This window comes from Hippocampus bargibanti, linkage group LG08, assembly GCF_051943395.1.
Source record: "Hippocampus bargibanti isolate YZ-2025 linkage group LG08, ASM5194339v1, whole genome shotgun sequence".
NCBI lineage: Eukaryota > Metazoa > Chordata > Actinopteri > Syngnathiformes > Syngnathidae > Hippocampus > Hippocampus bargibanti.
The window spans coordinates 8,682,452-8,705,993 of record NC_142741.1 but is presented as its reverse complement, the minus strand read 5'-3'; the positions used below and the strand labels follow the sequence as shown (position 1 = coordinate 8,705,993).

General features: G+C 44.3%; 1 protein-coding gene across 2 annotated transcripts in view; it reads left to right on the top strand.

Moving 5' to 3' along the window:
- The window catches only part of fn1a (fibronectin 1a), a 42,992-nt gene extending 20,156 nt beyond the window's left edge, over window positions 1-22,836 (top strand). Inside the window, exons 10-49 of one of the 2 annotated variants that reach the window (XM_089002106.1) lie at window positions 968-1,123; window positions 1,240-1,368; window positions 1,464-1,607; window positions 7,549-7,670; window positions 7,758-7,926; window positions 8,007-8,192; window positions 8,275-8,403; window positions 8,530-8,619; window positions 8,721-8,915; window positions 9,552-9,830; window positions 10,157-10,420; window positions 10,518-10,612; window positions 10,899-11,067; window positions 11,142-11,228; window positions 11,312-11,503; window positions 13,031-13,303; window positions 13,393-13,507; window positions 13,586-13,662; window positions 13,761-13,850; window positions 13,954-14,220; window positions 14,301-14,417; window positions 14,522-14,686; window positions 14,773-14,928; window positions 15,018-15,131; window positions 15,220-15,489; window positions 15,744-15,955; window positions 16,196-16,283; window positions 16,383-16,565; window positions 16,691-16,780; window positions 16,875-17,066; window positions 17,147-17,236; window positions 17,574-17,682; window positions 17,774-17,993; window positions 18,082-18,252; window positions 19,288-19,426; window positions 19,530-19,697; window positions 20,403-20,528; window positions 20,624-20,730; window positions 20,872-20,991; window positions 22,189-22,836. In XM_089002106.1, the coding sequence (XP_088858232.1) occupies window positions 968-1,123; window positions 1,240-1,368; window positions 1,464-1,607; window positions 7,549-7,670; window positions 7,758-7,926; window positions 8,007-8,192; window positions 8,275-8,403; window positions 8,530-8,619; window positions 8,721-8,915; window positions 9,552-9,830; window positions 10,157-10,420; window positions 10,518-10,612; window positions 10,899-11,067; window positions 11,142-11,228; window positions 11,312-11,503; window positions 13,031-13,303; window positions 13,393-13,507; window positions 13,586-13,662; window positions 13,761-13,850; window positions 13,954-14,220; window positions 14,301-14,417; window positions 14,522-14,686; window positions 14,773-14,928; window positions 15,018-15,131; window positions 15,220-15,489; window positions 15,744-15,955; window positions 16,196-16,283; window positions 16,383-16,565; window positions 16,691-16,780; window positions 16,875-17,066; window positions 17,147-17,236; window positions 17,574-17,682; window positions 17,774-17,993; window positions 18,082-18,252; window positions 19,288-19,426; window positions 19,530-19,697; window positions 20,403-20,528; window positions 20,624-20,730; window positions 20,872-20,991; window positions 22,189-22,257 (6,134 nt within the window). In that variant the 3' untranslated portion in view covers window positions 22,258-22,836. Of the gene's footprint in view, window positions 1-967; window positions 1,124-1,239; window positions 1,369-1,463; window positions 1,608-7,548; window positions 7,671-7,757; window positions 7,927-8,006; window positions 8,193-8,274; window positions 8,404-8,529; window positions 8,620-8,720; window positions 8,916-9,551; window positions 9,831-10,156; window positions 10,421-10,517; window positions 10,613-10,898; window positions 11,068-11,141; window positions 11,229-11,311; window positions 11,504-13,030; window positions 13,304-13,392; window positions 13,508-13,585; window positions 13,663-13,760; window positions 13,851-13,953; window positions 14,221-14,300; window positions 14,418-14,521; window positions 14,687-14,772; window positions 14,929-15,017; window positions 15,132-15,219; window positions 15,490-15,743; window positions 15,956-16,195; window positions 16,284-16,382; window positions 16,566-16,690; window positions 16,781-16,874; window positions 17,067-17,146; window positions 17,237-17,573; window positions 17,683-17,773; window positions 17,994-18,081; window positions 18,253-19,287; window positions 19,427-19,529; window positions 19,698-20,402; window positions 20,529-20,620; window positions 20,731-20,871; window positions 20,992-22,188 lie in introns of both variants that reach the window. The other variant, XM_089002105.1, reaches the window with a different exon arrangement.
- The last annotated feature ends 706 nt before the right edge of the window (window positions 22,837-23,542 follow it).

Sequence of the window (23,542 nt, the reverse complement as noted above, 5' to 3'; positions counted from 1 at the left end):
GGTCGCGCCATTGGTCAACTTGGTCACGTGTCTTGGTTACGTGTCACGCCATCAGTCGCGCCATTGGTCGACTTGGTCAGGTGACTTGGTTACGTGCCCAGCACCCGTGTAGCAGAGCCATTTTCATTTTCAGACGCTAGCTCGTGTGTAGCAGACGAGATTGAAGTGTTTGTGTTAAAAGGTAAAAATGGGAAGCAGAAGAAGATTGATGACTTTTTTAAATTGTATACATAATACAGTAAGATGTAAGCGTTGCAGTTTCCCTGTTGTGTTATGTACATGCCCACTGTACTGTATATGAATGCAATCGTTTTTTGCAACAATGTTTCTTGTTTTGTCTGCTGAAGCGCGATGATTTTGAAAATTATTAACATTCCATACTGTGTATTAAAGGACAGCCGATGTCACTTTTTATTCAAATGCAAATAAAAATGACTTCACGCCAAGACGTCTTGCATTGCTTGTGAATCCAAACAATGGCTTCAGATTTGGATAATATGCTTTCTTGTCACACATCCAGTTATGAATATGTTTCAAATACACTGTAGTTCTGAAGATTAAAGCATACATGTTTACAATCATTAAAGAATTATATGTGCCATTTTGAGGCAACATTGGGGGAACATCTTTCATTCCTTTCATCACTTTGCTGCTGTGAAATGTAAATTTCTCCACTGTGAGACTAATAAAGGCATATCCAATCCAATCCAATCTTCCAAAAAAAAGGGAGCTAATGGCCAGCTCCATTTCTTATATGGCGCTTGGCTGCCCTCTTTTGGCGGCTTTTGTTTAATGCAGTTCGGCGCAGGATCGGATATATCGATAGTCCCGGTTATATCGATATTTTTTCGGACTCCCTTGAATATCGATATAACGAGACTTTACTGTATTATTTATTTATTATTTATTTATCTGGTCATTACAACCTAACTTCACTAACGTCCCGATTTCCACTTGTGCCTTTCAGCCCATGAAGAAGTGTGCACGACCAGCGAAGGCGTCATGTACCGCATGGGGGACCAATGGGACAAACGCCATGATGTTTTGGGTCACATGATGCGCTGTACCTGTGTGGGCAACGGTCGAGGGGAATGGAGCTGCAGCGCCTACTCACAACTTAAAGGTATGCAGCGGTGCGGTTGGAAATAAGGCCTGTCCGTGTGTCGGGATACCGGATAGCGATATTGATATCACACGATATCAATACCGCACGATATCATTTAGTATTTTTCGTCTCAGACCAGTGTATCGTGGATACTCTGACCTATGAGGTGAACCAGACCTTCACCAAGCAGCATGAAGAAGGCTACACGATGAACTGCACCTGTTTTGGACAAGGGCGTGGCCGCTGGAAGTGTGACGCTATTGGTGGGCTCATGTTCTTTCGTGAAATTTTAAGGAATGAAAAAATGTATAAGAGGAACATGTAATCATGATGACAACACCGGTTTGCCTCCCTGCAGACCAGTGCCAGGAACCAGAGACGAGAGCCTTCTACCAGATTGGCGAGTCTTGGGACAAAGTCATCCATGGAATCATGTACAAGTGCTATTGCTACGGTAATGGCATCGGAGAGCTCAGCTGCGAGCCCCAACAGTCGTATCCTGGTAAGATGCTAATTAGTAGCATTTGCTGTCAAGAATGGTGATAATTTAAAATTTTAAAGAAAATGTTTCAACGTTGCGGGTGTTGTCCAACACTTGGCTAAAACCGCAGCACATTATCCTGAGATGTGTTTATTTAGCTCCTCGTGGAGTTAAATGGTGCTAGCTAGACCCCGTCTCCGCATCAATAAGGAAATAACTCTCCAACTGTCACGCCTGTGTCGGTTCTCAGTCTTACAGGAGTGGTCCATCGAGGAAAAGGTTTCTTCAGCCGTCATCTAATTCTTTGAAAGTGTAGGCCGTTTCGCTCCTCATCCGAAGAGCTCCGTCAGGCGCTTTATACTGTATATCCCTCATGGACAGAATTGGCTGTGCCGGACCACTGCCCTGATAGGTCCCTGCTCTAAGGTTGGGGGAGCAGTGGAGCACTCCCTGAAGCCCAATCTGATTACCCCTATTGTACTATCCCTGGCCCTGATTTCACCTCATTAGCAAATTTGATTACCCCTCCACGCTGATCACCTCTATAGCACTATGCCTGGCTCTGGATTCACATCATTAGCCAATCTGATAACCTCTATAGTTCTATCCCTGGCTCTAATTTCACCTCATTAGCCAATTTGATTAACTCTCCACTCTGATGACCTCTATAGTTCTATCCCTGGCACTGGATTCACCTCATTAGCCAATCTGATAACCCCTATTGGTCTATCCCTGGCACTGGTTTCATGCATTAGCATGACTAAGCCTAGGTGGTATCGGCTTAAGAAGCCTGTTGTAAGCACGGTCTAAATTAAACTTCAAAGAAGTACAGATAACACCTGAAGAAACCTTTTCCTCTCCGACTGTCAATCAAAACTGTGTCTTATATTTTTATAAAGGCGTTATTCACGGCATACTCACATTGGAAGTGAGAAGTGTCATAAATTATATTTAAAAGGAGGGTGGGGGGTTTACTTTGATGTGTGACGGAATGAGATTGTTGGCGTTTGAGTTACTCCAATGCAACCCCCCCTAACCCCCCACCACTGCCAATACACACACATTTGGAGCCTTTGTTCCAGCGAGCATGTGGCACTTCCCCTTGTCGTTACCACAGCTGCACAACATGCAAGTGTGTCTTTCACACACACACGCACACACGCCACAAAATTTACATCCCTCAAAGACGATTTCACATGCACAGACTTTCTTCATTATTTCCAATGTAAACGAACATGAAAAAAATATGACTTTGGTTTTAAGCAGCACTTTATCACACTCCGTTTGCCGCAAATGTGAACTACTACTCATTTATTAATCATGAGCGTTAGCATTAAAAATCATAACATTTTATGTGTATACTTTAAGGAGTATTTACTCAGTTTTTAAGCAGGTTGATGAGGGATTTAAAAATAAAATAAATAAATACAGTAAGGCACATTTCAGCTGTAACTGGCCGTAATGGCAAGCAGCTGTAGTGTGTATGTGTATGAGTCGTACAACATGGCTAGATTTCAAAAGTGAGAGTGAAGTCTGAGGTCCAAGTCGGAGTATAACCATAAAAGGGAAAAATAAATAAAGAAGGGGGGAAAAAGCCCAATCGGGAACGCTAACTCAGCTATGTGATGATAATATCCTTGAAAAGGGTTGTTTTGCTTCAGTTGCGCCCTTAACTGGAATGGAACTCACTCTTTGGGTTTTTTTTTACTAGCTCATTAAATATCTTATTATACATAAATGAAATATCCTTGCTGGACTACAAAAAAAAGATGAAGCATACAGGTGCAATTACATATGTGCTATTTGCGTGTACACCTGATGAACTAGATATTTGTAAGGTGAATTTGTTCGTAAGTTCAGCTTCAGTGCTATATTTTGTATGGAATATATGTTTTAGTCAAACACTGAACGGGAAAGTATAAAACACAGACGCTCTAACAATCGTAAAATAAATTCACACCTATTTTAGTATGACGACATAGTACAGTAAAGTCTCGTTATATCGGTATCGGTTATATCGATAGTACTGCTTATTACGATACTATTTCTATGAACGCAAGGAGAAAATGTACATGCCGCAGGATCGGATATATCGATAGTCCGGTTATATCGATATTTTTTCCGACTCCCGAGAATATCGATATAACGAGACTTTACTGTATATCCTTGGGTCTTCAGTAAGCTATTATTCTAATTCAGTAATTACGTGCGAACAGCCATTACTTTTGGTTATGCATCGCATCTTCCTGGCACGTCAACTGGGAAGAGGGATTTCCTCCCCGCCCACATACTCTACACAGCCAATCGTAAGCGAGCTCGGCAGTTCGGGGCCTGAACTCATTGGCAACACTTCAGCGTAGCCGGGGCGCTGATTGGTCAACCTTCCGTCGCGGAAACATCCAGCCCTTGAAACCTCAGATGTGTCTGTGTGCGCGAAGCTAATCGCAAGCGAGCTCGGCTAGAAAAAGATGCATAATACAAAATCTAACTTAAAACATCTCTGTCCGAAGTTTTTTCGACATACTGTACAGACGCTCCCCTACTTATAAACATTCAAGTTAGGAACAACGGTTCATATGAACGTTTTTGTTGTCATGTGTAGTATTCTCTCCAGTTGTAGATGTATATATCTTTATATAGCATATATTTTATTAAATGTTTATTTATCAGTACAAACCTACACAGGTTACTTATACAAGCCTTAAAGGACAACCGACACCTCCGAACAAATTGCGTCCATAATGTGTAAAATCACCTCAAATGACTTCTACTGAGCGCATTTTACAAAGATTCCACCGCATATAGCTATATTTTACGTTTTCAGACTCGCGCTGAATATTCATGAAGTCTTGTTTTCGAGTTGATGACGATGCCCAAAGTGACGTCACATTCGGAACCCCCCTGACCGAGAAAGCGACACACAATGCCTTTTGGGTGTTTATTCATCTGAAAACACAGTGTTGATGGCAAAATTAGAAGGACAACTATGTAAATAATGCAATGGTGAATTGTTGTGTCGCAGCCAATTGCGGTAACACGCTTAAAGAAGGTGTACGTTTACATAAATTTCCAGCGGACAAATCAGCCCATTTCCAACGGAGCAGAGCAGTCGGGCACCAGCGGAGGTGAACGAGGAAGCTAACCAGAATTAGCGATTCAGCGCTTGGATAGCGGAAGTTTGATGCATGTTTACTCATTTAGTCACACTGCATGCTAACTGTGAGCTCACATGGTGAAAGAGAGCAATCGCCATATTAGTGGTGCAAAGCAATTGGACAAACATCCACTTTCCACCGTGTCATGTTTTACTCTGGAGCGCTGTCGAAAGAGGCGCTCTTTCTCATCTCAACATCTGATGTTCGTATGGCGGTCTCCTTTGTGTGTGTATCTTCTACCGCGGATTTTAACCAATCATGGGCGGCTTTACGGCTCTGATAAGTGCCTTTATATACTGGACGAAACGCAGCTTGAGCACCATCTTGTGCACCATCTTGTGCGTTTTCTGGGCACTACATCGGGGTCCAGATCTTCACCGGTTTCATCGCTTGCAGACGGCTCGAATTGATCCGGAAGGACTTCTTTAATCGATTGCAAACATTTATGCTTTCCTCTTCAGAACTATTTGAATCATATTCATAACTGGATGAGTAACAAGAAAGCATCTTCTCAGAATCTGAAATCTCTGAAGCCATTGTTTTGATTCTGGAGCAAGGCAGTTTGTGAAGGAGTATCCTGACGTGACGTCACGAACACGGGGGCAGGACTTTCTGAATCTCACCAGTTTCTAGCTCATTTGTGGCAGTTTTGGCACACTTTAAGTCATTTTTATGGGTGTTTTTCATTTTACTAAAAATATCAGCCTGCGTTTTTGGGTATTTTAGATGCTATAAAACATTTTTATGATGTCAGTTAGGAAACAAAAAAAATGTGTCGGTTGTCCTTTAAACATACTTAAATCAACCTTAAACATACATTCAGAATCAGAAAAACTTTATTTGTCCCACAACGTGGAAATTTGCAGTCCACAGCAGCAATTTGAAAGGGGATGATGTGTGGCGGGGGGGGGGTGAAAGGATAGAAACAACATACCATTCCATGCATAATATAGCACTGGAACAATTTACGAACTAATTCACCTTAAGAACGGCCCTTCGGAACATATTTTGTTCGTAAGTTGGGGCACAAATGTTCGTTCGTATGTACCATTATTCACAACTCGAATGTTCGTAAGTTGGGGAGCGTCTGTATCGTATCAACATGACATCCGATTGCAAAGCGCGTTGACTAACGTGATGTTTGGGAATCCGCCCTCCTGTCCTCGTCATTTTGGCGTGCGACTGAGCGATATAGCATTTCATTGGTCCCAGATTGTTTTTGAGGTATCTGCTAGCAATGTCTGGTTAACCGAGCCACTTATTGAGAAAACCTTGATTACAGGTCGTCCGTTTTGTAAAAGTTCTTTCTAGAAGCGACACGTTGAGATCAACGGAGCTTATGTCGGGTCTGCGCGCCACATGGTTTATGTTGTAAGATGAGTCGCTAACTTTTCTTCTTTGAGTTTCCCCAAAACAGGAATCTTGTTAGGCTTCTTCCATGACGACTTCTGCTTTTTGAACAGTACAGTAAATCACGAATGCATCTTTGACACCGATGACATAATAGCCTTTCAAAATCGGAACTGCCGTCAGCCACCGAGAAAACGATCATACTTTAAGGTTTTCCAAGGCAATCGGGAAAAATGTTTGCACAGATGGGGGGCAGATGCGGAATGTTTTTTTTTCAGCTAACCTCAGAGGGGTTGAAAGTGTTTGGTGTCGGTGCACTTTGACATACTTGTGATGGGCGTGCCCTTTTCAACAACCAAGAGATAAATACTTATTTGCTCGTGGCCATTATAATGTGGAATTCATTCTCAGCCGCTGTTTGGACCGTTTTTAGTCTAATTTGACCAATGCAACGCATTTCAAGCTCAGACAACTCCAGATCTATATAATATAGGAATTAACTATTTTATCCAAGGTTTCTTACGCTGCATTGACTGTTTATGTAGTCCTAAAACTCAATATTCTGTGGGTCCTAGAATTCGAGTGACAATGACAAAAACCCGGGCACGATAGTGGACACATTTTTTGTACTTATCTGGAAGTGAATAAGTTAATTTGAATTGCCACTGAGAGGTAAAAAAAATCAGTAGATTTTACTGCAGCATTTTTTTTTTCTATTCCTGGTCATTGAGTCGACGTTAGAAGTGCGTAAATAGCAGAGCAAGACTGTTGAGGTATCTCCACTATGGCCGCTGAGGTCCAGGTTGGAATCTGACACTTCTGTGCCATTTTATTTATTTATTTATTTTTATAGGGCGGCCTGGTAGTCGAGTGGTTAGCACACCGGCTTCACAGTGCAGAGGTCGCCGGTTCGCGTCCCGGTCCGGCCTCCCTATGTGGAGTTTGCATGTTCTCCCCGGACCCGCGTGGGTTTTCTCCGGGTCCTCCGGTTTCCTCCCACACTCCAAAAGCATGCATGGCAGACAGATTGACCACTCCAAATTGTACCTAGGTGTGAGTGTGAGAGTGACTGTTGTATGTCTTTGTGTGCCCTGCGATTGGCTGGCAACCAATTCAGGGTGTCCCCCGCCTTGTGCCCGAAGACAGCTGAGATAGGCTCCAGTAACCCCCACAACCCTAATGAGGAATAAGCGGTACGGAAAATGAGATGAGATTTATTTTTATATTTTTTCCCTGCAAGAAATTCTCACTGCATACCTTATTGCACATGAGTTCAGTTAACAAGTAATTGGATATTTGACTGTCCGATCTTAAAAAATAAATGTGTAAATTTCTCCACTGCGAGACGAATTTAGGCAAATCCAATCTAATCCAATCTCTCACCCTTTGAATTTCTGTCACGTTATCTATCAAATGATGACAAGGCTCGTTTTCCTGTACGTTTGTGTTCCCGCCAGGCGGTCAGCGTCCTGTCCAGGTGATCATAACAGAATCTGGCAACCAACCTAACTCCCACCCCATTCAATGGAACGCCCCACCCTCCGCTCACATCATACAGTACATCCTGAAATGGAGAGTGGTTAGTCTGACATTCGGATAGGATCTCTAACGTGACCGCCGTGGTGCAAACATTAGGAGGACTTCTTTGTTTTTTTCCTTTGGAAAGAAAAATAGTAACAGTGGATGGATGGAGGTGATGATCCCCGGTCATCTTAACTCCTACACCATCTCCGGACTGAAACCGGGCATCACCTACGAAGGCCAGCTCATCAGCGTGTTGCGCTTTGGACGGGAGGAGATCACACGCTTTGACTTTACCACACATTATGGATCACGTGAGTTGAGAGAGTCTAGGTCACCGTGTGAGATCAACCAAAATCGCCATAAGACCGTTATTCACATGTCCCTCTCTCAGTGGCTACATCGCAAGGCGAGACCACACAACCCCCACCCGTGGTGGACACCTCCGAGTCGGTCACGGAAATCACCTCCAGTAGCTTTGTCATCTCTTGGGTCTCTGCCTCCGACACAATCTCTGGTTTTAGAGTCGAGTATGAACTTAACGAGCAGGGACAGAGCACTACCGAGCCAGTGGTTCTAGGTAAGTCGATGACACCAAAGGTCTTAAAACGATTGACGACTGGTAGACTTTGAAGTAACGTGTTTCGGACCATTGCGCATAGAGCTCCCACGCACGGCTACATCGGTCAATATTAATGAGCTGCTACCTGGAAGGAAGTACACGGTCAACGTCTACGAGGTGACCGATGCTGGAGAAGACAACCTCATTCTTTCCACTTCGCAAACCACTGGTGAGCGCATACTGTAACCGACAGTCCTCGGAAATGTGACCTCCTCTGAGGCGTCTTTTTGGAGTAATTGCGGTATTGAAGGTTCCTGAAAGCCAAAGAAAACATCTTATGCAACATTTCTTCCAGTTCCTGATGCCCCCGCTGAGCATAAAGTAGAGGATATTAAAGAAACCGCAATTGTGATTAGCTGGGATAAACCACTCGCTCCCATCACCGGTATGGTAACTGACGCGATTGGTAGTCGCGAGCGATCCATTGTGCACGATCTCCGTCTTTGGACGACACCCACACATGTCCCAATTTCTCCTTTGACGCAGGCTATAGAGTCGTCTACACGCCATCCATAGAAGGCGAAAGCACTGAGCTGACCCTCCCAGATACTGCAACCTCCGTGACTCTGAGTGACCTGCGGCCAGGGAAGTTGTACAATATTAGCATCTACGCAGTGGAGGACAGCTTGGAGAGCGAGCCCATTTTTGTACAGGTCAACACTGCTGGAGATCCACTATCAGGTAACTGAACGGGTGCCGTGGTGTACAATCAGCTTTTGGCTTGGTGATTTTAAAGCCTTATAAAGTCAGAGTTGAAGTCTGTTTTGGCCAGACTTCAAATAATCCAGCACACCAGTGGATCGTGTGACCTATTTATGTCTGAGTTTGGAAAGCTTTCAGGCACCTTTATTATTTATGTTTCCTTGACCTAGCGTACATTTGAAAGCTTTTTTTTTTTTGCTATGGAAAAGTGACATCGCAGCCAGTGGACTTTTTTCCGATTGACAAGAAGTATGACCGAATTTCCACAACGCCAAATCCAACATGTGGTTGGCCCGGTCGAGCAGATGCTAGAAATGCATATGGGCGAGTGTGTTTGCATAACCTGTGCGATGGAATAAAAAATATTTGGACCTAGTTGCGTGTGCTGCGCTATGTTTAGGATCTCAATTTGTTATTACAGATGCTCGAAGGCATAGTGGAAAATTGGTGATGCCATTTTTGTTACATTTGTTGATTGTTTAGAGCCAATCCTTTGCCTTCATCTAATTTGATTTCAACAGTGAAGAATATTAGGTTCATTTTATAAGGTTCCTTTTGATTCTGTCTTCCTAAAGACTGCAAACCTAACACCATGTGTCTTTTCCTTGTCCCCAGAGGAAGTCGCATCCCCAACAGACTTGCAGTTTTACGAGGTATCAGATAAGAAAATTGTTCTGACCTGGTCCGGGCCACCCGGCAACGTCTCAGGTTACCGGGTCACCGTTGTCCCAATGGACAAGTCTGGATCTCCTCAGAGAGAAATGACTCTACCTGTCAACCAAAACTCTTACATGGAAGTGACCCACCTCCAGCCCGGAACCCTGTACCGCTTTAACGTGTACACGATTCACGACGGAGAGGAGAGCATCCCACTTATTGGGGAACACACCACAAGTGAGTAGGACACTTTTTGCTCAAAGAACACTTTTGAAACACTGGATGGACGTAGGTATTGGGACAAGGAGGCGTTCCAGCAGAAAGCCGGAAAAGCAAATGTGGTATTTAACTACTTCCACATAGATCCAATCAAATCTTTTTGGACCCACTTTTGGGCACTAGGGTCTGTTGAAAACAGAACCTTGAATGATATAATTGTCCAAAATGTCTTGTTCAGACGACGGGAGAAAGGAACTAAGGCATCTAAGTAGCTTCGGATCTCAGTTGACAAATCTAAAGAATAATCCTCAAAACCTTAAGGGCCTTTACACCCCTCCTTGCAGAACCAGATGCTCCGACAGATATCCATTTCGCCAACGTGACCGAGGACAGTGCTATGATTCTGTGGTTCGCCCCGCAAGCCAAAATTAGTGGATACCGTCTCTTCCTCAATGTCGAGGGCTCCAACCCTAAGCAGCTACGCCTGCCGGCCCGGCTCACCCAGTACGCCCTCCTCAATCTGAAACCAGATACGGTCTACACGGCTACACTACACTCTGAACAAGACAACACACTGAGTGAAGGGGAAAGGGCCGTCTTTACCACTAGTGAGTACTTTGATTACGATCCCAAAGTGCATTTCTTAGGTCAAAATGTGTGAGTGAATGGGAGAATGACTCCCATGTGTGCTTTTTGTCTTTGTAGACCCACCGATGGGTAACGCTCCCCACTTCAGCACCGATGTTACCGACACCTCTATTATTATCTCTTGGACTCCCATGCCACGCGTCAGCTACAAGGTATGCATATTAGCCTCATTTCGCGCAGAAACCTGCAGAAATCACATTGCCGATGGCGGCTAAGTAGAAGTCTGTTGGAGCAAGATGTCCCTTTAGTGACACTGGAAATTCAGACCTCTGGGAATGATCAGATTGGTCCAAATATGTCACACAAGTGATGAGAAATGCTCTGCAGTCCGTCCCGTATTCTTGGGAAAACATTGGCCTCTGACCTTTGCCTCCTGTCCACCAACGCAACGTCTGTGGTTTTTCTCTGCCGCGCTGACCGTACGTTCATATATCTCAGTTGACAGTTCACCCCAGTCAGGGCGGAGAAGCCCCTCGAGACGTGACCTCCGATTCAGGGAGTATTTACGTATCCGGTTTGACTCCCGGAGTGGAATACACCTACAGTGTGCAACCAGTGTTTAACGGCCAAGAACAAGGAAGTCCCATTATGCGGCGTGTTACCACACGTGAGTGGAAGTCACTGAATATTGCATTTTCCGTTCTTTCTTTACTTTATGATGGATGGAACTTTTCTAAACAGCTCTGTCGCCTCCCACTGAGCTGCACCTGGACTCCAACTCTGGCACCGGAGATATTACAGTGCAGTGGAATGGAGCAAATACACCAGGTACAAAAATTGGGGCGTGAATAAAAAATAATTAACCTTCAAAAAAAATTGTATTCAACCACTCCCTCTTTCTCAACTCCAAGACATCACTGGCTATCGAGTCACATGCACCCCCACCAAAGGGCAGCAAGGCAACAGCGTGGAGGAGTTTGTAAAGGCCGGTGAGAACTCCTGCACCCTTGAGAACCTCAGTCCAGGAGTGGAGTACAACATCAGCGTCTTTACCGTGAAGGACAACATGGAGAGTGTTCCAATATCAACAACCATCACTCCCGGTGAGTCATAGTCGCAATGGAGACTAGCATTCAACGTGGAGGTCTGGTGAAGCACAACTTTGGTTTGTACATGTTTTCATTGCGAATCATGGGTCCTCATATTAATCTCATTGTGTCGAGCAAAGCTTTTATAGAATGAAATTGAAAGGTAATACGTTTGGTATTACATTTCAATAATTAACATATATAGCTATAATGCTATTCTAAACTAACTCAACTCAAAGTCAAGTCAAAGTCAGCTTTATTGTCAAATATGCTAATATGCATGACATACAGCACAGATGAAATTACTGTCCTCTCGGACCCAGCATGCAAGGCACTTATAATGACTTTAACAAACATAATAAACATGAAAACACCAATTTGGCGGGAGAGGGGAGCCGCTGGGTGTTCACGCGCCGCCAACTGTGACACAAATCCTCATGGTGAATGAAGGATTTCCTGTGGACAAGTGACTGATTCAGAAATTTATTCAACAACCAACCACTGGGTTTTAATGATTCTATGCGCAGAAATTTAAATAATTTGACTTAAAAACGACATGAAGCCAGATAGTCTTAATTAGGCATAGGCTACAGGTTTCAAGGTGTACGACAATTTTAAAAATTATAGGTTTTGTGACTTGGGTGTTCCTTAGCTTGGTCAAGGAAACATACAGTATGGCAAAATAGGCACATGACAAGTGGTGGTTTCAAGGAGAAATATTAGAAACAGAATATCTGATCCACAAGAAGACCTCCCATTGCTCTGTGACAGATGCAAGCTAACATTAAAACAACTATCTTGAAGTTCATGTTTACAATCAATGACAGAAACGGATAACTAGCTCACAAGCTAAAGAGCATGGCTAACATCAGTTCCTTTCCACTTCCCAAAGCAGAAGCGGGCAGAACTTTGATTGATTGATTTATTTATTTATTCATTTATGTATTTATTTGTGTTTACTAGTGTATTTATGTATTTGTTTATTTATAAATAAGTCTACCTATGTATCTGTTTATTTATGTATTTGTGTATTTTTGGTGTATTTATTTATACTATATATATATATATATATATATATATATATATATATATATATATATATATACTATAGAGTGCTATTATTTTGGCGGGGTTTCAAGATAAAACATTTCGAGGGGTTGGGGCAGTACCGTGAAATGGCAGTATTTTTGCTCAACGCCTCTTCAAGCAGAATCGGATACCGGCCTATGTCTATTTGATATTTAAGGTGGTTTAATAAATTGAAGCACTTCATATTATTCAAAGAGCAGTAATAAATACCTTGCATTGGTGCAATATGGTGAATACATATCTAGCTATACTGGAAGTTGATCGTTCTTGGCTCTCTCCTTGACCACCGCCTCTTTTTGTCTTTTCATTCTTTGACTCACCCACTTTCTGGCCCTCATGATTAACCATTTCCTCTTTTCTGAACTCTATCTTCTGTTTGTCTGGTGTTCTCTTTGTGGTTTATTGTTATCGTCCCATCCCTCGTCCCCTGCACCTTCAACCATCCGATCACAGAGGTCCCACAGTTAACGGACCTCAGCTTTGACGACGTTAGCGACACCACGATCAGTCTCCGCTGGTCGCCACTCAACACCACAGCCATCACTGGTTACAGAATTACGGTGACGGCGGCGGGCGAAAGCCTGCCCATCTTCCAAGATACAGTTATGCCGATGGCCGGCCATTATACGGTTTACGGCTTGGAACCCGGTATCGACTATGACATTAGCGTGATTACCGTGACAGCTAACGGAGAGAGCGAACCCACCATGGTCACACAGCAGACTTGTAAGCAAGAGCATCCAGAACACTTTTATGGCTTTCAGTCAATTTAATGAGAACCAATACAAGATCTGCTTTGTTTCCGTTTTCCGTAGCTGTGCCAGCTCCCACTGATCTGGGCTTTGGTCAGGTAGGACCGGACATTATGGAGGTCACATGGGTATCACCGCGTGTCCCAGATAGGGCTGACATCAACAACTTTCTCATTAGGTTTGAACATTAAATACACTTCACATTGTCCCAGTATGTCCTCAACATGTCATTGATGGTCTTCTCTCTTGCCTGTAGGTACCATCCCATTGACAACGATGAAGAGCTGACAGAAACCAGTGTCGAGGGCACAATGAACAATGTTGTCTTGAGAAGTACGTTGGAGTCAAAGCAATAATTATGAATCAAGCATCTGGAAACCAAACAATGGAAAGTATTTTTTTCCTTCAACATTGTTTTCCTCTATGGACAGATTTGCTACCAAACACAGAGTATCTGGTCAGCGTGGTGTGTGTTTATGAGCAGAGAGAGAGCTCACCCCTTGTCGGTACCCATAAAACCAGTGAGTTTTTGTTTCATTCTGTCATAACACCGCTTCACACTGACAAACAAGTTCTTGGAAATGAAGCGGTAACACCGTCTTTTGTCTCCCCAACATTCCTCAGCTCTGGATTCACCGGTTGCTCTGCGCTTCTCTGAGATCTTCACCACCTCCTTCACCATTCACTGGCTTGGCCCGCAGAGCAAAATCACAGGCTACCGCATTCGTTACCATATGACTAGCGGCGGAAGAACCAAAGACGAGAGGCTACCTCCTTCCAGAAACCACTTTACCCTGACAGGACTGGCGCCCGATACCGATTACCTGGTTAACGTTTACGCCGTCAGCGGGACGCAGGAGAGCCTGCCGCTTAGTGGCACTCAGAAGACCCGTATGTAATTTTGTCGTTCTCATCATGTAGCACCGAGATTGTATTTGATCATTTGACTCGAGCTGTTTTTTCCTCTCCAGTTTCCGATGCTCCAACAGACCTGGAAGTTCTCGACTCCACTCCCACCAGCATCACCATCCGATGGGATTCCCCTCCCGTCACCGTGCGCTACTACAGGATCACTCATGGCGAGACAGGTCAATTGACACTGGCTTTATAAACCGAACGGAGATATATGAAAATGATCAACAATGAAAATCATGTCGGATCTTTTCATCTCTATTTCTGTCAACGTATTCAGGAGGCCACGGTAATCCAAAGGAGTTCACCGTTTCGGGTTCTCAGTCCACGACAACAATCTCTAACTTGCAACCTGGTACGGACTACACGATCACCGTGTATGCCGTCACCGGCCGAGGAGACAGCCCTGCATCCAGCACTCCCATATATGTCACACACAGGACAGGTACAGGCACGCAGATTTGTACAGTTCTAGGTTGCTGGTACCAACTAACTAAGGGGTCATCACACTTACCTTCGTCGTCGTTTCAGGAGTCGACTCCCCTTCCGACATGAAGGTGATGGATGTGAATGACAACAGTGTCACCGTGAGGTGGAGCCCCGCTCAGGGCCCGATCAGAGGCTACAGGGTAACCGGAGTCCCTAGAAACGGACAGGGTTCATCGTTCACGGAAGTCGTGGCTCCGGGTAATGGCACCTTCCTTTTTTGAGTTTTGTGGTCAAGTCGACTCGCTTTGCATAATGTTGCCGTTTCCGTTCGGCTTTTGCTCATCCAGACCAAACGGAAATGACTTTCTCTGGCCTGATGCCAACAGTGGAGTACACGTTTAGTGTTTATGCTCTGGGACAAGATGGAGAAAGTTCTCCACTCGTGGTGAATGCTCTCACAAGTAAGGCCACCAAAGAATTGCTATTTTTTGGCTATTTTCCAGCATGTGTCAGTATTTGAACACTTTCCTCCCCTCGCCTCATTTTTAGATGTAGACCGTCCCAAGGACTTGACCTTCTCAGACATCGACTCCACGTCTTTACGGATTAGCTGGGACAGTCCCGATGGAATTGTTACGGCATACCAAGTCTTGTATTCCAGTTCTGAGGAAGGTGAAAGAGAGCTGCGCCCCTCCCCTCGAGGAGACGCCGAGTCCGCAGTCATCTATGGCCTGCAACCTGGCACTGAATACACCGTCAAGGTTATCGCCCTGCACGACGACACAGCCAGCACAGCATTAGTTGGAACGCAAGCTACAGGTTGGGAGACTTTCATTGTTTGCATTCGGAAGCAATGGAATGTGTTTAGAGGTTAAATATACAGAGGGGTTTCGGTTTCAAGTATGCGTGTGAAACTTCTGGTCCGCCGTGTCCCTTTTGAGAGGGAGGGTGGTGGTTCAGTTGTTTTGTTGAGCCGTATTAGAATGAAATTTAATACCACCTACCATGATTCACACCGAAACAGTCTTCGGCGTCTCTCTAGCTGACACAATTTTGCCACTCTTTCGACACAGGGCTCACACCCCCCACCAACCTCAAGTTCTCCCAGGTTGGCCCCACATCTTTCACCATGCACTGGGCCGCCCCAGGTCAAGAAAACAGAGTAACGGGCCAGACAAGCCTCACGGGCTACCGCGTTGTTGTGAACCCTAAAAACAAAAGTGGACCCACCAAGGAGATGAATCTCGCCCCGGACACGGCAAAGGCCCACGTCACTGGACTCATGGTAAATGTCTACTCAAAGGAACACATTGGGAATGGAGAACTTTCATTGAATAAATGTCTCAGGCTGTTAATACCGACTAAGGATTGTTATCATCCCCTTGATAGAAAAACGGTTTTAACTATGTCAAAAGTAGAGGTCAAGTTAACTTTGCACATGCGCTAACGTTCAAAGCTGTAGTGACATTCCATTCATGACAGTGTCAAATCTGACTTTATTGTCACGACTTCTCGTTCCTCCAAGGTTGCAACCACTTATGATGTTCATGTGTACGCTTTGAAAAACTCCCTGACCAGTCGGCCTATCCAAGGAGTGGTTACCACACTGGAGAGTGAGTTTTATCCAAACCTTATCCAAAACACACTTTTCAAAACCTCAAACACATTCTTGTGTTGATCCCTCTGAACGTATTTCTTCCCTGGCATTCAAGACATCAGCCCCCCTCGTCGCGTGCGCATCACAGATGTCAACGACTCCACCATTACGCTGACTTGGCGCTCCAAGACGGATTCTATATCTGGCTTCCTGGTCGAGGCCACTCCAACTACCTCGACGACCTTCACGCCCATTCAGAGGACCATCGGCGGCGAGTCACGCTCATATACCATCACAGGTGCGCTGATGTCGGTTGTTAGATGTGTGTGTAGAGCATCGGAGAGTAATCCTGACCTCTGATCCACCGTGTCGCTTTTATAAGTACACAAATGGGTTCTTCATACGGTGATCTCCACCCTACAGGGCTGGAGCCTGGTACCACTTATAAGATTAACATCTACACGCTGAAAGGAAATGGCCGCAGTGCGCCTCTTACGCTCACCGCGTCCACGGGTAAGCAGCACTCCTCATTCTGTAGCTTCACTGCTATTTTCTGTAACTTGAAAATAAAGTGCGAGTGAGATGGCTTGTTCATGATCTTCTGCAGCCAAACCGGTGGTCAGCCCTCCCTCCAATATCCAGTTCACTTCGCTCAAACCCACCAGCATTTCCTTCTCGTGGGAGCGATCCCGCAGCCCGGGCCTTAGCGGCTATTTCGTCACCTATGAGCAGGCCAGTGGTTTACCGCAAGAAGTCATCCCCAGGCCTCACTCCAGCCAGACCGACGCCGTCATCAACGGTGAGTCAGGGTTGGAGAGGGACTCCACACAAAAGATTCTAGGATGGAGGATGAATATGATCGCAAACGTCTGCTCGCAGGTCTGAAACCAGAAACGGAATATGTCATTAAGATCGTCGCCCTGCAAAATACTTTGAGAAGCGTACCTCTCATTGGCAAAGCCAGAACGCGTAAGTACTCTGCCACGAAGGACGCAAACTCTTAATACCGCCGCAACATTAAACATACAAGGCTAACCCGCGGCACTACTACCACATCATTTCACATTGTTTTTAGTTTCGTATGAAAGTATGCAACTAGAAGCAAAGAATTTCCATTAACAGGTTCCTGCCTCAAAAGATGACAAAATATGTTGTTGATGTCTGCCGGTCGCCGTGTTATTTTTCCCACTGTTTGGCTCGGACAATTGCGCAAACCCTGCCTGCAATACAACTGAGTTGGATTCACGATTTATATTTTTGTTTGTTCTGTTGACTTGATTTCTTTTCTTTTCTTTTGCTCAACCAGAGCCAGCTTTGAGACATTCAATCCTGGTCCCTGAGCTGCCTCAGCTTCCTGTTTCTCACCGACCCACCACTGATATATTGGATGTTCCAGAGGCCTTCAGTGACAAGATGTACGAACACTGAGAATCACACACAACATCGTCGAATAACAAGCTGCTCCTCTGCTTTCTTAAGCACCGCCCCCTTTTTTAATGCATTCAGCTTTGACTCCAACCATGTTCACTTGGCTGGAACAAGTGGCCAGAGCAGACCAGGACAGCAGGGCCAGCACATCTACACAGAGTATCAGAACCTTGGTCCCAACAATGGACTTCACGGCCCCCGAGAAGGACCCAAAGAAGGCCAGAGACAGATTCTCAGAGAACCTCTTGTCTACATTCCCGTGGCGGGCCCCGATGGAAACCGAGTGCCCTTGGTCAAGGTGTGTTATTCACACGGCAAAACAGCTATGTTTCGTTCTGGAGTCCACAACCTGTGACCTCAATCGCCGTTTTCCTTTCATCGGGCAGGTGAATGAAACACCTCTGCCGGGTTTTGGGTTTGGTTTCCCCGACAATGAGACTGAATTGCCCCAAGAAGCGCAGACCGTCACCACCATCTCCTGGCAGCCCATTCCGCACACCTCAGAGTATGAGGTGTCGTGTAATCCAATTACACACATGGAGGAAAGAGGCTTTCAGGTATCCAATCCAGGAAACTGGTAAACAAAGTCGGCCCATCCGGGTTGAACGATTGAAGTGAGAAGTGTGAGTCAAAAAACTGGTCAAGGAAATGAGAAAAAAACTCTTAACTTTGGGGCCGAATCTGGTAGCAAAACACAAAACTCAACCAAATTCTGTTGTAGTTTTGAGTTAGCTCGTCAGCCTTTGCCATTTTCTTTCTCTAAAGTTCTGATCAGTTCTGAACATTTCTACAAATGTGAGAGAGACAGAGAGAGAGATAGAATGTGGGAGAGAGAGAGAATGTGAGAGCGAGCTAGAATGTAAGAGAGACAGAAAGAATGAGAGAGAATGTGAGAGAGCGATTGCGTGTGAGAGAGGATGTGAGAGAGAGAGACAGGGGGAGAGAGAGAGCCAATGCGAGAGAGAGAATGTGTGAGCAAGACAGAGAGAGACTGTGAGGGAGACAGAGAAAATGAGAGACTGTGAGAGAGAGAGTGAGTGTGAGAGAGGATGTGCGAGAGACAGCCAGGGAGAGGGAGAGAGAGAGCCAATGCGAGAGAGACAGAGAATGTGTGAGACACAGAGAGAATAAGAGAAAGTGAGAGAGAGAATGAATGAGAGAGACAGAGAGAGAATGTGAGAGACACAGAGAAAGAGAATGAGAGAGAGAGAGAGAGAGAGAGAGAGAGAGAGAGAGAGAGAGAGAGAGAGAGAGAGAGAGAGAGAGAGAGAGAGAGAGAGAGAGAGAGAGAGAGACAAAGAAAGAGATTGCGAGGGACATAGAGAGGGAAAGGGAGAGAATGTCAGAGAGAAAATGTGACAGAGACAGAGAGGGAGAGAGAGAAGGGGAGAGACTGAGGGGGAGAAGTGGAGAGAGAGAATGAGAGAGGTGGAGGGAGGGAGCGAGAGAATGTGAGAGAGAGCGAGAATGTTGGAGGGAAAGGGAGAGAATGTCAGAGAGAATATGTGAGAGAGACAGGGATAAAGAGGGAATCAGTGAGTGAAAGAGATGGTCTATGAGGCAGGGTTGACTGATTGCACCTTCCCCATTAGATGCGTCTTCCCGGCACCTCCAACAGTGCCACTCTGATTGGACTGACCTCTAGAGCTTCCTATAATGTGGTTGTGAAAGCCATGAGGGGCGGGGCTAAAGAGAAGGTTCTGGAGGAAGTTGTGACCGTAGGCAACGCAGGTACAGTCCAGATATCTCTTCGGCCATTGAATTTCCCCTTGACGGATGATTCCACAGGAGTCCATGAAGTACATGTCATGTGTGGTTCATGGTTTCCTCTTAGTTCCAGGTGACATCCCCGTTTCCAACCACCGCGACGTGTGCTACGACACATTCACGCACACCTACCACGAGGTGGGCTCGGAATGGGAACGCATGTCCGAGACGGGCTTCAAGCTGTGGTGTCGCTGTTTAGGCCTGGGCAGCGGCCATTTTAGGTGTGATTCATCCAGTGAGTGGCTTATTAACACTTAGCCTTGCGTGCTTTGCTAACAGGAAGCACGCCATGGAATTAAAAAATTCTATGTGATTTAATTGATGAGGAATTTATAAGGAAAAAAATGTGATCCAATTTATTTATTCTCATTGATCTTTCCCTGAGGATCACGTTCTTTGTTCCGTCAGACAAAATCTTCAGAGGAGAGAATTTTCCAAGCGTGTCTTATAAATTCATAAAAAGCTGTCTTTCAACAAAGCCATAAAATTCCGCAATTCTATGTGCTGCGGGTTTGAGCTCTTAGCATGGGCAATATCAGTGGACAAATCATACACAATTGAAGCAGTGGGGGGCTTCAAACTTGACTCCCCCCGAATTGAAATATTTTCACAATTACGTCTGTCTGCCCATGTTGACATCTGCACTGACTCTGTGTGTAAAAATGATATTTTTATACAAAAGAGAGCAGACAGCAAATCTAGTTTAGGCGAGGCTATGCTAGGCTAACGCAGCCACAACCTAGCTTCAGTTGTCTGTATTATCCAAACAGCTAGAATGATATCCTCAAACCAACTGAAACCAGCAAAACCTGTCACCGTATTCCCCACATTGAAAATTCATGTCTGCATTTATTATATATATATTTTTAAATCACACAGCTCCAATTGTGTCCTTATTTATTTTTATTCCCCCTCGCCGCATGCTCTCTCTCTCCTTCAGAGTGGTGCCACGACAGCGGCAACAATTACCGCATCGGCGAAAAATGGGATCGCCACTCCGACAACGGTCACATGATGAGCTGCACCTGCCTTGGCAACGGCAAAGGAGAATTTAAATGCGAACCCCGTGAGTGTGTACACAGAAGGCGTCAACTCAGAATACGAGCTCAATGTTTGTTTTTGGAAATTGTATTAAACCCAAAACTTTTTTTTAACAAGCAGACGATTCCACGTGTTACGATGACGGCAAAATGTATCGTGTCGGAAACCAGTGGCAGAAAGAATACCTGGGAGCCATTTGCACCTGCACCTGCTACGGCGGTCAACAGGTGGGTTTCCGAGGGGCTAATTCACCCCTGTCGGGGGAGAGCGGCTACAAAAGCTTCTCATTTGATCAAGTTTCATATAAGACTGAAATGAAATGCGTATTCTCCGCATGATTGTCGACTTTTTCACGTTTTCGATCGCAGGGCTGGCGTTGCGAAAACTGCAGGAGGCCAGGGGTGCAGACCCACGTGGACGCTGACCTGCTCCAGCCCGTCCACTCCAACGTCTTCGATCGCTACAGAGAAAACGCTCGACGCAAACTGGTCGGAATTAAAATACGATCATCATTATAACCTCAAGTAACTCAAATAGATCGAAAGCTAGCTAGCTCATAGATAGCTAATAAATAGGTAATATATAGCCAGATAGCTAACAGCCATCCAGCTAGACAGCTAACAGCTAGATAGCTAGATAGCTAATAAATAGCTAATAGATAGCGTGTGGCTGCCGCTGCTCACCCACAGAAAAACTTCACCCTGTGACTGTAAAGAGACTTTGAGTGTTTCGAAAGGTGCTATCGAATCAAATGTATTATTATTATACTATTATATTATTTTATAATGTAATGTATTATTATTATTATTATTATTATTATTATTTTAAGCAAATAAATGTCAGGAAAAGCCTACTCAAACCACTGAAGTTTTTTTTACTAATTCACTGCCAGACGTACAAAAAGGTGTCCACTCCAGTGCCAGGGTTTTTGTCATTGTCACTTAAATTCCAGGAACCACAGAATATCGAGTTTCAGGACTACATAAACATTCAACATTCGTTAGAAACCTTAGACTCTTTTATTTCATCAGAAAAAAAGTTAATTCCTAAATTACATGGATCTAATTATATATATCTGAAGTTATATGAGCTTGAAATGAGGGCAGGGGTCCAAAATACAATACAATATTGAATACAAAACATTGGTTTATATAGCGCTTTAACAACAGCTGAAGCTGGAACAAAGCGCTAACATGGAAAAAAGGGAAATGCTGCCAAAAAGCCATTGCCAGAGGGCATGGACTGCCCTTTATCGGCACCCAAGCATGCAAAAACAAAACCCGAACAAAATTGTAATGTGCTTTACGTCATATTTTGGATTTGGATTTGGATTTGCCTGTATTAGTCTCGCTGCTGTGAAATTTACATTTCACAGCAGCAAAGTGATGAAAGGAATGAATGTAGAAAAACAAAATATGAGCTGCTGGAAAGGCACAAGGTGCCGTCTTGAAGTCAAAAGAACATAGAAACTAAATAACAAATAATATGACAAAACAAAGACAATATGACAACACAAAGACACAGAGTTTTCAATTCCCGAATGAATTTGTCAATGGCAGTTCACTTTTGAGGCGATGGCACTTTAGCTAGACAAAATGGAGGACATAACATTGTTTTGGTCATGTTACTTTTTTGTGACGTGTTTATAACATTTCTCCATTTAAAAATGTCTTCTCCTTTTCCAGAACATCCAGTGTCCAGTCGAATGTTTGAGTCCCGAACTGCTCGCAGATGCCCAAAGCCCCTCAAAGTAGCGAATGTCAAAATGAAGAAATTCGACGCCCTTCAACGCGGTGACCATTTTGAGAAGGACATCTTCCTCTCATCGCTCAAAGAAGATGTTTCTATCACAACCGTGCCTTCACCACATTAGCGCCTTCAGACGATTTCCAGCAAACCTTGGTGCCTATTTTATTTTTATTCTTTTTCTCTAAAAAGATCCAGATGACTTTTTTTCATCCTGGTTCTTCAGTCACAGAAGACATTTTTTATTGCATTGGAATCCTTTTTGACACACAATTTTACAAACGTAGATAAAATGCATTGAACGATGACACAGTATTGTTGAACCAGGTCTTTTTCTCCTATATTTGTATTCATAGCTTCACGTCACCAAAACGTTCCGTTGAGTCCTAAAGGCGCAACGTTTAGCTTGTCTCCCTTTGTGTTTTCCACAACACTCCGTTAACTTGGTAAAGAAGGAGATCGGAATGTCCTCCAATTTTCCTCCAAAGCCGAGTTAAAGGACAACCGACGTCTCCGGACAAGTTGTGTCCATAATTTGTAAAATGGCTTCACATGACTTCTACTGGGAGTATTTTAATAAGATTCCACCGCATATATCTATATTTTACATTTAAAGACTCGCGCTGAACATTCAGGAAGTCTTGCTTTTGAGTTGGTGACGAGCGCGTACGTGACGTCAGAAAAGGACAGCCTCCTCACCGTAAAAAAGTCGCATTGTAGCGTCTTTCCATCACGTCAATGTATTTTGCTGTACTGTTTTTTTTAAACCATGTCCTACATCCAAAAGCCGCCAGCAGAGGGAGGCAAACTCCATGGAAAGAATGTATCAGAGCTGTGGAAACAGCTGATTCAGTCCTCACCGGAGCAGGTCGCCATTTTTCTGCCTCTTTTTGAGACATCCCCCGCCCGTTTGCCTCAAAATGGCCCAAATAAATTCTTTAATCGATTGCAAACATGTATGCTTTGCTCATCAGGACTATTTGAATCATATTCATAACTGGATGTGTAACAAGAAAGCATATTCTGAAGCCATTGCTTCCCCAGCAATGCAAGACGTCTTGGCGTGACGTCACGAAAGGGGGCGGGACTTTATGAAAATGCCCAATTCGCAGCTCAATTTTTTTGCAGATTTTGGACACTTTAAGTCATTTTTATTGGTGTTTTGCATTTGACTAAAAATATCATACTGCATGTTTTGGGTATTTTAGATGCTATAAAACGTTTTTCTGGTGTCAGTTAAAAAAAAAAAACGTGACGTCGGTTGTCCTTTAAAACACAAAGGTGACTAACCAA